The 16762-nt window shown below is 39.8% G+C and overlaps 1 protein-coding gene across 4 annotated transcripts in view; it reads right to left on the bottom strand.

Moving 5' to 3' along the window:
* The window catches only part of FBXO38 (F-box protein 38), a 53808-nt gene that overhangs the window by 6197 nt on the left and 30849 nt on the right, over positions 1–16762 (bottom strand). For 2 of the 4 annotated variants that reach the window (XM_036096089.2, XM_078066715.1), the window contains 5 exons: positions 10564–10680; positions 9041–9220; positions 6766–7500; positions 1646–1746; positions 1344–1446 (listed from right to left, as the gene is read on the bottom strand). In XM_036096089.2, the coding sequence (XP_035951982.2) occupies positions 1344–1446; positions 1646–1746; positions 6766–7500; positions 9041–9220; positions 10564–10680 (1236 nt within the window). The remainder of the gene's footprint in view (positions 1–1343; positions 1447–1645; positions 1747–6765; positions 7501–9040; positions 9221–10563; positions 10681–16762) is intronic. The other 2 variants (XM_078066716.1, XM_078066717.1) reach the window with 2 other exon arrangements.

Here is a 16762-nt window from a genome sequence, read left to right as displayed (position 1 = left end):
AGCAGGTGTCTAGGGACAGAGCTACTTATCTAGGATCCCTGGTCTCATGATAAGCTGAGCTAAACAATTTGGTTTAAGGGCAAACAAAAGGCAGGGCCTGAAGCCATGTGATCCATCACTAGGTTTAGACAAGATAGGGGGGGGAATGAATCCTCAAGAGTTAAGAGCAGAGGTGAAAAAGAGATTCTCCAAGAGATGAACAGAGAAAAGAATAGGAAGTCAAAGCAGCTCAAAGATTGCGAGGCAGAGTCTCAGACCTCAGAGGGGAGAGCAAGGACAGTGCTGCCTGCCAGGCTGGGCTCCCCTGCTGTTAAGACCTCTGGGCTTCTGAAGGGCCCCCTGATTCTGTTTTAGGAGGAAAGTCCAACAGGAGATGGTCATTTAGTAGATATTTTAAGACTCTGTTGACTGGAATGGAGTAAAGTATCACCTGTTAAGGGTGAACATAGGGTCTAGAGTTTTCTAGAATTCAGGAGAGAGGTAGTGTTTAAATCTTAGTTTTCTCTCTTCTTTCCGGGATTCTCCTAGTGTACGACAAACTGGTAAGGATTTCTTTGCTTTGCTTACTAGTAGTAACACAGAAATGCAAAGAAATGAAAGCCCCTAATACCGCAGTACAAATATAATACAAACTAACATAAGGTAACCTTTTAGTTAGGGCTCAGACCCTCCACTATGTATATGTGTACATACATACATAGACACACACATGCACTTATTGTAGTTAATCTTCACAAATATGTGTATATAGGGTAGGCATAATTATGTACACTTTACAAATTGAAAAAAGTGAACCGACTATATAACTTGTCCAAGGCAAAACACTTGTCATATCTTCGTAATTCTACATTGATAGGTATCAAAAACATAATTCTGAGTGAGGATAATGTGCCAGGAACTGAAGTTCTGATCAACGATGTCAATCAAATCTAGAGCCGTTAAACACATAAGGCACAGTCCCCACTCCCCACAAAAACACAAACACAAAACACGAACAACATCATATAGCGTGGCAAACGGTAGACACAGGATTCAAGCTGAGATCTATTTGACTCCAAAGCCCACCCATGTTGTGAATCTACTCTGTCAGAGCAAGTAGCAATTATCGTTTGGAGGAAAGCAAAGGAGGGGCTGTTTTAAAAGATGAAGTCTCTGCATGTATTCCCTCACAAATACTATGGAGGAACTGCTTGAGAACTTTAGAACAAGGACAGAATTAGAAATAATCCAACATAATGATTCCATTGAAAAAAATAAAGAAATGTTATTGTAGTTATTTATGCGTCTTTAATTCTTTAAGCTCATTCGTGATGCTCGTGTATGACAGAGGCCTAAATACATACCATGGATGAACATCATCTTGGGACAGTCCTTTAACACAAGATCTGTGATTCCACAGTTGGTCATAGTGACTCCAACAAGATTTTTGGATTTTAATACCAGGACCTACAAGGAGAGAAATTTTAAAAGATGTGTCTTTCTGCAGACTTTTTTTTTTTTTTTAAAGCTTAAATGTTTTCATTGGCACAAGAAGCAGCTGTTACCAATTTCTTCTTTTAGGGCAAAAAAATTATAAAGATGGAAACTTTAGTCATTATTCAGGAACGTGGCTGAAATGAAAGTTAAGTGGGGTTTTTTCCTTCACCTGCACATGGTCATCCTCAATCACAGGATCACTGGTACTGGTGGACTTATCTGCTGTCCGCTTCCGCTTCATGGCATGACGTGGCTTTGTTTTGGCAACTTCTAGAAAAAGGCAAGAGGAAAATCCAAATTTTAGCTTTAGCTTTCTTTCTGTCAAAAGAACACATTCCACTGCATACTGCATATAATGCTATCAAGGCAACTTTCAAATCTATGACTCGGTTCCCAATAGAGTATCATCAGATTATATCCCAACACAATATGACTGCTATTTCCAACTGACTATTCCAAAACAAGATCACCCTCCATTATCTCAAGCCGGTCAACATCAAATAGGATTTCCCTTCTCACACCTTGGCCGTATCAACAATCTACTTAACATTCCTATCTCCAGTTACCAACCCATCTTAAATACTATAGGTGGATTAAACTCACCACTTTCCTGCTGAACAACTTTAAATTATTAACTACTGCTTAGTAATAGGTTTCAAGGCCTTTCAAGGCCTATTCTCAATTTTATTCCAAACCATGTCCTAGTCATTTGCCACCGCCAGAGCGCCTGAAGCCAAAATCATTCTAGCTCCTTCTGCCTCGAACCTTTCCTCAACTCACTTTTTGAAATTCTACCCATTCCTGAAAAGTCCAGCTCAAATACCACCTGCTCTAACAAATTACCTGGGCCCCCAAACCTTGTAAGTGGTTCTGTAATTCCCTGCACACTTGTTTTGTTTCTCCACTTAAACTAAAAGTTCCCTGAGGGCAACAACACTGCCTTATTTCACCTTTGTGTCAATGTCAGCCACTAGCAGTGATCTCAAATGAACATTTACTGAACGAATTGGCACTCAACATTCACTGAATGAAGGAGTGCATTACAGATACGGAAATGGAGCAACAATGGTAGCAAATATTTACTGAGCGCTTACTGTGCGTCAGGCACTTTTCTAAGGGTTTTACTCGCAATAACTAATTTAATCCTTAAAATAGCCCTCTGTGAGATTATTCTCCGGTTTTACGTATAAGGACACAGACATGGGACGGGAAAACAGCTTGCCACGGTGTAAGTGGTGGAATGAGGAGGCAACGCCAGGCAATCTGGCACGTCACTACGCTAGAAAACCTCTAGTCTTTATCTGGCCAGATCCTGGTTAGTAAGGCCCTAACTCATTTACTAGTGCTGTTCTAAAACCTGGCAGTTTAATTATAAGAGCAAATACTATGTTGATTTTATTTAAAGGCAAGGTCTGAAGTCCTCTCTAAAACTTTAACAAATACATATCCATACTAAGACAAGACACTAAAAAATCACTGTCCTCAGTTTTTGACAAGGATTCTGTAGCACAGCATTTATTGAAAGCAGTAAGGCTGATCTTCATGAATTAAATCTCACCACACTGCCTTCAGAGACCACCACTAGATTACAAACATCCTACTTGGTAATTCTGTAACTTCAAACGAGGATTAGAAAGAAAGACAGGGAAACAAGGTACAAATATAGCAAATTCCCAAAGGCTTGGGTTAGATGGGAACTCTAGAGATCTAATCCAAGTACCTTTTTTTTTTTTTTTTTTTTTTTACATACCAGAACCTTTCCTCTACCATTTGAAAACTTTATGAAATCTTACTATGCAAACCGATTGAAAGCAGCTACTCTGGTTGAAAGCTTTAAAAGGGAGCCTAAGAGTTCTACCCATCGAACTTCCTCTAAAGACCTTGAACCCAAACAAAACCCTGGGGTTCCGGAAAAGATGAGAACTATTGATCTAGCCAACCCACTGAAGGCCTTCTTCCATAGTATTCCTGAAGGAACTTCATGCAAAATCTAAATTATCTTTATTGACGAGGAATCTGCTAAAGGTAGCACATTTCACATGACAGATAAAATTCACACACCTGTTACAACCAATAATAGGAACTGGTTTGTCTCCCAGTACCCGAAAAATGAAAATGAACTAACAAAAAACAGGTCTGCCTCCATTCCTTTACGACAGTGTTGAAATTTGAATCTTCAGTTAGCATTCTCTTTTTATTATCTGATTTTCAAACTTTTCACCTTCCTGCAATGCTCTCTCCCTTAACTGATCAGAACATGGGGTTCAAAGTTAAATTTCCTGCTCTGCAGAGTACCCAAACTGGCAGTTCATATTTTCTAAGAGAAATTATAAAACAGAGTCACACTTTACATGTAGATAAGCATTAAAAACAAAGGCTTCCCAATGTAAAAGAAAAAAAGAATTCATCATGTTTTTTTCTCATGCCTCCCTCTTTGTTTAGGGATAATTCTTAGTGATTTCATACATCCACCAGCATCAACATACCTCATATGTTGGTTCCTACCACTTATTAAGTTCACAATTATTCACTGAGCCCCATACCATGTAACACATTGTGCTAGAAGCTGGGAATAAAATGGCAAACAAGCAGACACTGTCCCTGCCCTCATGGAGCTCAGTCTATTGGAAAGACAGACAGTAAAACACGGAATTACAACACAGTATAGTTAACATTGGCGTAGAAGATGCTACAGAAACACAGAAAACAAACCAATTCAGTCTTGGGGTGTCAGGGAAAGAGGTTAGTATCAATGAGAACCATACCATATTAATCTTAAATGCTATTCTTTGATAATCCAATTAGTTATTTTTGTGATATTTATTTTATAAAGTATACAATGAGGATACAAAGAACAACTTACAGGTATTTATTCCCAAAATCAGAATTCACAAGATAACTATGTTAGCTTCTAACAGGGTTTTAACACAACATTAAGGCCTTAATCGAAAACCAAATTAAAAACTCAAACATTTTCTTTGAACAAGTGATTTTTAAAAAATCCATAACACTCAATCAAGTTTTGTTCCTTTATCATAGTTTGGATTTTTCTCCTTAAAACTTTGAAGAGCAGAATGGCCAAGAGATATCAAAAACATGCTAGATCAAAAATAGCAAGTTGAAAGCCACTCAAATAACTTGTTCTTTCCAAAAGAGATCCAGATAATACTAAAATCAGCACTTCGACATCTCTCCAGAAAAGTTGTTACTGAAAATAAATGAACATTTGTATTGTTGAAAAAATATGAGTTAATCATTTACCTACTGTACAATTAGCTACATACACATTAGAAATCTTCTCAAATTGAAAAAAAATTACAAGATAACAGATATAATTTACCTAAAAAAGTAAAAATGAGATGTCTTTTTTAAGTTCTAGAGAATTCTTTAACCTAAGAAAAATGCTAGACCTGAAACAAGTCAGAAGGAAATGGTAAACAGGGTAGCAGGGCATGAGACAACAAAGAAGTCAAAAGTCCCCTAGGGTTAAAATGAAGTATTTATATTAAAAACAAAAACACCCCCCCAAAACAGTAACAACTGAAATGTTTACCAAGAGACAAAAGACAAAATGAGAGACAAAACAGTCCCTAATAGGAAGACTCCATGCTGTAAAAATGACAATTGTCTTTTCAGTAGATCAATGTAATGGAATTCCAAAAAAACCCCAAGATTTTTTGGAGCTTGACAAAAATTATTATAAAAAAACTATACAAATAAACGAGAAATGCGTGACTAGCCAAGGAAATTCTGAAGAAGAATAAAGAGGACAGAACACTGGAATAGAACAGAGTGCCCAGAGACAAAACTAAGTTTATCTAAGGTACACAATAAAAAAGCATTTCAAAATAATGACATGAGAATGGGATGCCAACAAACAGCATTGAAACAACTCAGTAACAATTTGGAATAAAAAAATTAAGTTCATTCCCACAGATTAAAATAAAGAGCTAAGATAAGCAAATGAATAAAAGAATGAGAAGATATGACCAAAGAGCTGAACCATGCGTACTTCCACAGCAGCAAAGAGAGAAATAAATCATAAAGGTAAACAAGTAGATCTGGCTTGACAAACGTGAAAAACCATGCAACAAAAGGCGTCGTCACGGGGAGTTCCTGTGTAATGGGCACAGAGTTTCCGCTTGGGAGGATGAAAACGTTCAGATGGATGGTGGTAATGGCTGCACGACAGCGTGAACGTACTTAATGCCAATGAAATGTACACTTCAAAATGGTTAAAATGGTGAATTTTGCGCTATGTATAAGAAAAAAAAAGATACGATAAAACATTTAAAATTCAAGGGAAATGTATTTTTCGTCATATGGCAGAACTAGTGTTTGTAAAGCATAATGAAATGTTTAAATAAAACTCGTATTTTGAGTTTAAGCTACTATGATTAGCACATAATTAAGGTCTCATATTTATTTTATGAAAGCTTATTTTTGTTAGTTTAGCTCCACGTGATTTGATTGGCTCTATTTAGTATATAAAAAAAAGCACTAACTCTACATTCTGGAGCTAATTTTAAGATTTTCAAATTAAGGGAGACCTGGAGATAATTAAAATATATTATTCATTGATAGCTATTCATGATTTAATAAAGGCAGGTGAAATTACTCAAAAATAAGGTCAGAAATATAAACAGAACTATGATTGAGAAACGTGCTTACCCCATCCAATCCAATGCCTTGGCATACACATTATAAATGTTATCAATGAAATTATATACATATATATGTTTTGAGTATATCTTCACCAAAAATAATTCTCAACTAAACTACCTACTTACCTGCTTATCTCCTGGCAAACCTAACTGGAAGCAAAACTAGATTTCAGAAAGAATTACTAAGTAGTGCAGAGGCAGACAGAGGGGTATACCCATATGATATATTCCCCAGCCCCAGCAACTTCAGGTCCTTACCTTTTGGCTAAGGTTTAAAGCTTCACTAAGAGTTGCAACTTCCCTAAGTATGGGATGGGAGCAGAGTTACACTGGGACTTAGACATCAGAATCAGTATCGTATTTAGGGTCAATATACACAGTTATTATTTCTCTCAGAGGCTGAACTATTTGAGTTTTCCTGGGTTGGAGGTTTTACAAGATCTTTCACATGCCTTCCCCCCACCCGCACCACTGCTGAAAATTAGTTCAAACTCTGTATGATCACAGAACCCCAACACAGAATTCCATTTGCCAAACTGGCTTTATGGAAGAAAACTTATGGAACGAGCTCATGCCCCTGCCAAGGCCTACCCTGCAGTTGCTAGTCCTGGCAGCATTGTCATACCTGACTCAGATACCAGCGGTACATGGGAGAGTCTGCTCCTGGCCCTTGTTAGGGGCCTCCGAGGGTAGTCTTCATGAGACTGCACGTCACAGCTCTCAGGCTGGGAGCTCCCCCTCCTGTCCTCACCTGTAGCCCCAGAGCCACTCCCATTAGTCCTCTCATCATGTGCTGGGCCTGAAGACCCCCCTTGTGGCAGAGTCCTAAAGGAAAAGGCGGATCTCGTACCATCCGGGCCATTCACAACACAGGCTCGGCTGGTTGAAGGACGTTCCTCATCAGAACACCTGCTAGTTCTCCTTTGGGATTCCTGGGGCCTGTGACAGCAGCATCTGGGGCAGACAGAACTCTCTGCATCACCCTCCTCCATGGCCTCAGAGTCCTCTGACCCACCGGGGGAGCAGACACACTGCCTGGACACATCCACTTCTGAAGGGCTAGGCTCGGAAGAGCCGCTGCTGTTCACCGTCCTTACAAAGTCGGGGCTTTGAGAAGCAGTGCCGTGTGAGCTGGAGGTTCCCACTGTGCTGGCCGTGGCGCTGCTGCAGCTGGGATAAACATCCTTGTTTTTTTTCTTTTCAGGAATATCCCTAGCTGCTTTCATATCGGCTTTGATCTGCTCACTGGTGACCTGACAGCCTTTCTCACAGCTGCTTTCCTCGAGGGGAAACTGCTTCGACTGGCCCATCTGATGGGAGTTGTACCTCTTTCGAAGTGGAGTCTTGCCTTTTCCACTTACTGCTTATAGAAAAAGAAGAATGGCCCGAGGAAAAGAAAAGATTTCAGTACAAATTCTGGACAAAAGGCAAGAGTAAATTCGGAACAGGAAACAATGTACACTAATTTTCCTAAAGTATAATGGTGACCACATCACTCAGCTGCTCAAAAAGGCTCTATGGTCTGTAGCGCCTACCTGCTTTATTCTCCTCGGCTCAGCCTCCGCGGCCCACCACCACCTAGTTCCGAACCAGCTTTCTGTTCTTGGCCCCTCCATGTACATACCACACGCGAGCCCAAACTTTTCTCTGAACATACCCTTGCCATACTATCTCCAGACCTTTGTTCTCACCAATTCTTTGGCCTTGCACCTCTGTTCAATCTCTCCTGTGCCCCCACCCCAGAGCCCCTGTAGGATATGCCCTGTTGATACTATTATCTAGATTTCTGGCCTGACTCTTCAACCAGACTAGAGGTTCCCTAGAGAGAAAGGGATCATGACTTATTCATCTCTGCGTCCCTCACCGCACCTAACAGTACCTGGGGCACAGTAAGGCTCAATGAACATATAAAGGAATACTGAAATAAGATTTTGTCTGGCTGACAGATTAGTTTCTAAATTCAGAAACTGAACTTCCTAGGAAACATTAGGCTAGTCAGCTGGTCACATTCCTTTCCCTAAATTTTAGTTTTCAAAAAAGCTCCTTTCAACCACAGTGTGAAAATACCCGAATTTCTTAAAAGGAATAAAATAAGAATGGAGTAATCAGTCATTGGTTAGTAAATGATTCCAAGTCTAAAGAACTAATAAGCTTTCCACACACAGAAGTGATTATGTATTTCAGGCCCAGTGTTAAATGTATACCGAACATTCAAACATACTAAGGAGTAGGGTACCCAAGGGAAATTAGTGGACAATTTTTAAAAATCTCATCCTTTGCTCAAAGTGGTATGCATGTAGTTCTGAGAAACAGAAGGGAAGGAAAGACAAGGAAGAAGAATGAACTGAAGGTTAAGAGAATTAAGAGAATTCATAGTTTCTTGGTGAGACAAATGGTAGAGGCTGCTGACTGGATGTAAGGGGAGGCGGGGATTATAAGACCACACTGCAGGACTCCCTCAAGCACCAAACTAGCCTCGAACATTGACTAAGCACAACTGGACAGAGTATCAGCTGGCAGAGTGGTTGTTTGCTCACTGCTCTGGACGCCTCGGGAGTCCTCCCCCCACGTGAAGGAAGCCCAGGCCCCTCGCTAATCCCTGATATCCTGATGCCGCAAGGTCCTAAAGCCTCCACTGTGGAAGTCACAATCCTCACGTCTTCTCTTCCCTGAACCCTGATTCCACAGTATTTTTGTTGTGCTACACCTGCCCTCGAGAGTGCCACCCTGACTCCCCTCTCCCTTGGGCTACTGCCCTTCTCGCCTCCTGTCACATTCCATAAGGAAATGTTAACTGCACCACAGGTTGTGGTAGGGACACATTATATAAAGGTCAAGTGTGTCTGTCAGTTCTCACGATGACTCCCACTAACCAGTCCCAGCAAGATATTATCTCTCACCTGACAGTTCCCTGGACTGCACGGACTCTCCAGATTTTTCTTCGCGTTCACAGTAACGCCGAGCACCATTCTTAGGAATCCAGACTTCTTGGAGTTCTAGACTGTCTTCCTCATCATCACTCTCTGAATCATGAACAGTAATTGGGGTTGGTTTTACTACACGCTGAAGACCACTGGGTCCTAAAACAAAAAGCACAAGCCTGACAGTTACTCTTTGCCAAGAAAGGCTCTTACTTCAAGTACTATTTACAGGGATCTGGGCTCACAGAGATGCTTTGGCTCTATGTAGCCTCCCACTCATGTTAATGGAATATACACATTTCTAAAGGCAGATCAAAATAGAAGATCATATGGCATCCCCCTTGAGGACCTTCACTATTTGAAGAAGTCACATAAATCATCCTAAAAATAACCAACTAAGTCATAATAATCATTTAAAAAAATTGCCTACTTTCCCAATTTTGCAAATGTATGGATGAAGACAAAGCAAGTGAAGATGAACCTCAGACACCTATAGGAGTAGTGAGCTCTCTGCGTTCGAGAGTATCATCTTTCTCATTAGATGTAGCAAGATACGTTCTTGAAAGGCTAGATGCATGTTACAGTTTGGTTATTTGAGTATTTATATATGTGTAAAAAGTGTCTTCTCTGCTTGGCAGTACACCTTGTAAACGTTTAGTCTTATGACCCAAGTCTCTCTGACAAATGACTGAAGTTCACTCCACTGATAAACTGTAAGCTCCAAGGAACCTTGCCTGTCTTGTTCCTGTCACATTGTACAATGCCTGGCACAGAGTAATACTCAATAAATATTTGTTGAATAAGTGACTGCATCTGTAAGACACTTAAAACAAGGATAGTTAAAAGATATTTTCAATTCAAAGACAAATTAGCATTCCAACAGATCAGGAGTAAGAAAACTTGGGCTCTAATCTCAGTGCTGTCCCTGTGAGACTGGCTGAATGGTCTTAGGGAAATTATTCAAACTCATTCTGAAAGACTTAGTTTCCCCATCTGTAAAGCAGACGGTTGTATCAGGTAATCTTTAAGGGCCTTATGACTCTATATAAGCCTGCTGTAAGTCACCCAGGGGCAAACAGAGACGAGGTCTTGGTCTGTTAACTAAACCAGGTCAACCTCTCCACTCCTGCTCCTCTCCACCAAAATGAAGGAAGAGGACAAGCAAACTATTTAATCGGGTCATTTATTTTCTCCATCAACAATCTGAGTGCTTTCTTTCTACACACACACACCACACACACACACAACACCCACACACACACACACGTGTGAACACCAATATAGAAAAAGGAGTTGCTGCCAGTTAGAAAAAATAAAAAACCCTTAGTAAGATACGTATATGTGCAAGGAGAACATCAACATAATACAGGTGTCAATAATAAATAGCATGTAACACATCATTAACTGTAATGTTAAAAAATAATCACTCTTAGTGTTTTACTTTCTTCACTAGAGTGGGGCCCAAATTTTCAGAACCACGAATGTGGAAGTCACATGATTACCTGCTTGTTCCTCGTCAACATCCACAGGGATAACAGCCTGACTGCGAGCTGCCATCTCCTGTCCACTCACGGCCACCTCTCCGTCTTCTGGGACCATGTCTTCCATCTCGTTCAATGCTTCAACAGAAATAAACACAGTCAAAGTGAAACCAAGAGAGGTCTAAAAAAACCACAATGGGCGGCAAATCTGTGGCACCCCTGAGAAACGAACAGCCCTGTGATTATTAGGCCCACGCTGGAAGAACAGCCTATAACAGTGCTTTCATTATACAGACGAGAACAGGAAGTGCCCAGTCATTCCATGGGAGAGGAAATCATGATGGCAAAGCAGCACTCGGTGGAGCAAGTCCATCACAGTAAGATGAAAGCAGGGAGAAGGGCATGCGGCGGAGAGAAGAAAGCACCATGTTCATTCCTGAGGATGTCAGCAGGCATGGCTCTAGGAGGCAACTGTGGGCCTCCCTCTAAGCAATTTGCCAGACAGGAGTGAGGGCCAGCTACTGGAAAGACCTCACGATCATTTTACAAGCAATTAGTCTTTTGGTATCTGCCAGCTCCACCAGGACGCACTGAGCAGGCAGGCTCAAACGGTCCATTTCCTCTCCTCCGCTCTGGAGCCTATGGTATCATTTTTAGCTAACACAGGACAAGGATTACGAACAAATACACTAAGCGCATTTTTAACATTTTACTATCCCTCAAATGTTCTACATCAAAGAATTCGTGACCGTTACTAGTGCCTAACAGTGAATGGGAACGTGTGATTTTATTTCTATCCTTCCAGAAGATGAGCACAGTGAGCAATTTCAGACCAATAAGCTTCAATTAGCTTACTCTATCTTCTTAAGATAAAATGGTCACTTTTCCAAGAGGACCCTAAATAAAACAATTCCTAGCTTTGCCAGCTTTTTACAAGATTAAATTCAAGTCCCTCAAATCAGTATTCAAGGCAGTCAATCTAGTACCCTCTTACAACCTAAGCTTGTGTGCCTGATCTCAGTCTGAGTCAGGGCAATAACCATACTATCCTTCCACTTACAGTTTGGCCATGACCTAGCGGGCCGCAGAGACTGTGTCCAGCCTGTTCATCACTATATCCTCAAAGCCTAGGGGTGCTCAAGGACTACTGCTGGGAAGTCAACCAACCAACCATTTGGATGAAATGAATAAGCCAACAAAAGAGAAAACAAGATCCTGTTCCTGAAAGAACTGAAGAATCTACTTACGCAGACAAGGCAAATTCAGTTAACAAATAAACCAAGGCAAAACAGGATTACGACAGAAAGGCAGCATTCAGATAAATGTCTCTGGAATATACAACAGTAAAATTTGAGATTTTGTGGGGACAAGGGGATTTGCTTTGGTCTTTAATATACACCAAAGCACACTCCCCCTTACTGAATAGTCTCCCATCTTACATTCTTGACCAGCTCTAGACCTCAATTTTCTATATTTCATTTAGTGCCCAAAGGAGGCCTGACCTTGCCTACAAATCTTTCATGATAAAAGCCAATCGATTCTCTTCTTTCATTCAATTCTTATGAACAGTTATGAAGAGAATTATCATATACATACTCTATGCCAGGCTCTAGGCTAAAGGTTTTTATATACATTACCTTATTTATTTCTTATGGCAAGCTCACAAGCACATTAATACTAGCCTCATTTATGCAGCTGAGGGAAGTGAGGCTTAAAAGGGATAGTAATTTGCAAGGATGTGAACTGAGGTCTGCTTCCTGAGCCTGCTACAGTACAGGGACAAGGAGCAGATGGGAAATTTATAATCTCTGCTCTCAAAGAGAATGCACACGTTCTAATAGAGATGTCGGATACGCAGAATTAGGTCAGAAGAGACTCGCTAAGTGCTACAGCAGTCCAAGTGCAAGGGGAATATGGACCAAAAAGGAACAACTGTTGGGCAGGGAAGTTTTCACTGATATAAGGGGACATTTCCTAAACACCAGGAAGCATGCTACCTTTTCCAGAGAGTGAGTATTCCAGTGATAGAAAGAACAAGTGTTTGTATTGGGATGAGGGTGTAAAAGAAAACAAGGCTAAAATAGTAGCCTGGGCCCCAGACCGTGAAAAGCTTAGAAAGTCTTGCTAAAAAGCTTAGAATTATCTCTCATATGCAGAGGGGGATTATTAAAACCGAAGTACATTCATATACCTATGTGATAAGGTTTTCCAAAGCTGCTGAGCAATAGCTTTTTAGGTTGCCAGGCTAACCTGCTGGAGGTATTTAATAGAATATCCAAAAGCTACTTTATATTTAACTTCTTTCATTGCATTCATTCCTTTGAATATTTATCAAGCAGCTACTACACTGTGTCACTGTCCCTAGGTGCTGAGAAATAGCAGTGAAATCCTACGAAGAGGCAGCAGTTGGTGTGACAGAGGTGCGAGCTCGGCACGTGATAAGCGTAGTGTGTGAGGTGGGGAGTAGCACACAGTGAGGACAGGCCAGATCCCATAGGTTTTTATGGCCCAAATCAAGAAATTGGATGTTCTCCTAAGGCAGTAGGAAGCTACTGGGAAGTCTGAAGTAAGGGAACAACGTCATCTGGTATATGTTTTAACAACACAGCCCTGGCTGCTCTAAGACCTAATTTTAGCTGATCAAGAGAGAAAGTAGGGTGACCAGTTTGAAACGTATTAAAGCATTTAGATTTAAAAAAAAAAAAAGATGTGGTACAATGGTGGTACAGTAGGCAAGGAGAATGTAGACTGAATGGCAAGATGCTTTGAAGACAGTCAACAAGTTCTTGCTAAAGGACTCAATGCCATGGAGAATAGATAGGTGGGCTGTAAAGAAAAGAAAAGAGAACATCTTGATTTTTGTCTCCGTAAGTAAATGAGACGACGATACCCTTGGGCTAGGGAAGGTGCAAGGGGTTCTTGGTTTAGATTTTTTTGTTTCAAAATATTTTATCATTAGGGCAGTAAATTTTTTTCAGAATGATTTAAACTTACAGAAATTATATAAGCTATCTTTTAATCAACTATCAACGTTTACCAAATGTTTTGTTCAGCTTAAATGTTATTTCAGTTGTAAAAAAAATCCTCTTACAAAATATAACTATAAATCTTAATGGATTTGAGCTGTTTTTACACAAATATATTAACTGGTCTCTTTTATACAAAGCCTGGTTAGAAATTCATAACATTTATTAAATGTTATAAAATAAAGGAGAACTCACTGTCTTTTAAGAAATGATTTATATGTATTATTTAGTGGTTGAAAATCATCTGCCCAAAATATAAAACAAAATGCATTTACTGTGATTTTTTTTTCACACGGTAGTTTACCCTCAGACTTCATATATAAGGATTTTCCAAAATCAATGGTTCTCAAACTGTGGTCCCAGACCAGAAGCATTAGAATCACTTGGGAACTTGTTAGAAATGAAAATTATGTGGCCCCACCCAGACGTACTAACTCAGACCCTCTGAGGGCTAAACCCTGCAACCTGTGTTTTGACAAGTCTTCCAGGTAATTCTGATGCACTCAAGTTTGAGAACCACTACCAAAAATAAAAGCTGCAGAGCAATTTCACTTAGGCTAATTTAGATTAACGGGGGGCAGAGGGCAGTGGTGAGGGGAGGGAGAGGGGCACATCATTTTTAAAAGTAGTAAGTACTTGGGATTTATGTGTTAAATCAAGATAGAAACTTAGTAAAATGATGTAGAGGCAAAACTATGCTTTGTGGTTATAATTAATTCAAAAGTAATTATATTAAAATAATTTGGCAAAATGCTTTAGCAATTAGAGAAGTATGATTTTGACACATGGTAATTTTATGTTAGGCAAATGTGAATTGTTAGAAAATATGAACATCTATTCCTGTTTTAGAGTGCTGTAAAATGCAGGTAGTGAACTTAAATTTTCAATTAACATAACTAGCCCAAAATAAAGCATTCTAAATCTTAAGAATTTTGGAAGTGCAAATCTTAAGAATGATAATATCTTTAACAAACTATAATATTCTGATAAATCAATACTCTGTAAAGCAGTAAAATCATATTTTTGAAATTAAGTATTACCTTAATAATAATGTTCGCTGAAAAACACCCATGATTTACTATAGCAGTTTATAAACAGAGCCACTTAACTTGCATGAATAAAATTTTATTTTTAAAATTATACAATGCCCTTCTTTTAAACTCTGCTACTTTACACAAGCTGTTAAATGTAACAGGGAAAGAAACAGTGGGGGCCTCTGCTTCATTTTGGTGGTGTTCCAAGACCAAGTAGAGGCCCATGCACAAAAAGTTTTAAAATTCTAAATTAACAACATATCAATACCACTTTCAAGTATTTTTAAATTATCAAGATCACACCTAAAGAGTGGAAGCATCAATGCTAGTCATTTCAACAAACACCAGGTCCCACTGATCCCTTTTAGTTTGAATCTCTGTACCACTATTTAAGAAAACTTTTTTTGCTTCTCTTTTGTATTTGAATTCTTTCCACCCCTGGTTTTGATCAAAAGTCACACAGCCTTTCTCCAGCTCCTCATTTTTTATTTAGAAGAACTGACCTGATATGTAATGTAATAACAAATACAAATAAATACACTGCCAACTCAGGGAGATCTGTGGAACCCATGTTTTATGGCAATCTGCAGTTCCCTACAAGTGCTGCCATCATCTTTGGTGTTCTGAGCCTTCCTCTGGTTGAAGCTGTTTAATTCTTCAATCTTGGCATTTATGCAGTTTCTTTGCTTCTCAGCCTCTAACAGCATTTAAAGATAATGTACTTGACAATACTATATCTCAAAATGTGGTCTGTATGCAAGTCTCTCATCTCCTGAAACCTTAGTTTCAAATGTTAGTGGATTTAAGTTCCACTGTTCTCTCCTACAAATCAAATATAGTGTTCTTGCACACATTTTGGTCTCTGCTGCACCAGTATGTGATTTCATAATGGAAGGCATTCTCCATTCTGTACTGAGAAGCCTATGGCCATGTAACTTCCAGTGGAGACTATAGTCTGTCCAGTGCATCCACTCCAACCACAACTGGGTTCCTAGGATTTGGGTAGCTCTGCACTGAAGCTGCTTTAACAGTTTCCCATGGATGGTCTTGTGTCCTCTGAAGTCCAGGTCCTCACGGCCCAGGGACAAATATGACAGCACTCAGGCAGAGTAAGGTGGAGAGACAATACCTGACCTCATTCTCCCTCCTTCAGTGCTAGCACCTGTTAGCTCTGCACTTCTGTTTTTGTATTTTGGGGGCAAGATGTCAGGGGAGAGATATAACCATAAGTTTGAAATGCCTAAAAGTAGTCGTGTGGAAATAAAAAGTATGAAGTTGTATATAACCATATTTATTTCAAAAAGTCGGAAGACAGAAGGTAGAAAACAAAGGTTTGGAATTCATTATCATATAGCTGGTACTGAAACCATGTGACTGAAGGAGCTTATGCAAAGAAAACGTATAGAGAGAAACAGGGAGATCAAGGACCAAAGTAGAATAGAGGAGGTGCTGTAAGCAAAGGAAACTGAGCAGGCACTTCCAGTGAGACACAAAGAAAACCAGGAAAACAGTTTTGGAGATGCCAAGAGAAGAATTATCTTAGGAAGGGAGAAGCGGGCAACAATGACAAATGCTGCTCAGATGTCAAACATGACGAAAGTGGAGAAATGACTACTAGTGTTCTCAAGAGAATCACTGGTGACTTTGCCAAGAGCCAAAATGGAGAGTTCTATAGAGAACATGTGAGGTGAAGACAATGCCTAGAGATGATTCTTAGGTCAGGCCCTACATACTCAGAGCAATCCTAAAGGAAAGGATGCTCGATACACAGTTTGCTTTCATGATGAAAGCAGGTACAACATGTCAGGGCACCCCATTTCTCAGTAATCACTGTGTCCAAGAGAACTGAGTGAAGGGGCAATGAAAACAAGATAGCTTGAAAGATTCCTTTTCCAGTTCTTGAGGGCCAACTGGGAAACTGGAAAACTTGGTAAGAAAACAATTTCCCTTCATCCTCACTCCCCAACAGAGGGGCATATGAAGCCCAAGAGCACATGGGCTGGATACAGCAGGATTTCAGTCAATACTGAAGAATGCATGGGTAATTACATAAGTGAAATCCAACAGGTCTTTATTGGCTCATGTACTTAATATGGTGGGTGTTTGTGAAGACTTAATGATGAAAGGTATATGAAAGGTGCCCAACACAGTGTCTAGCAC

Source organism: Halichoerus grypus, chromosome 2 (genome assembly GCF_964656455.1).
Source record: "Halichoerus grypus chromosome 2, mHalGry1.hap1.1, whole genome shotgun sequence".
In the NCBI taxonomy this organism is placed as follows: Eukaryota; Metazoa; Chordata; class Mammalia; order Carnivora; family Phocidae; genus Halichoerus; species Halichoerus grypus.
Note: the sequence above shows the minus strand (reverse complement) of the source record. Positions and strands in the feature narration are given on the sequence as shown.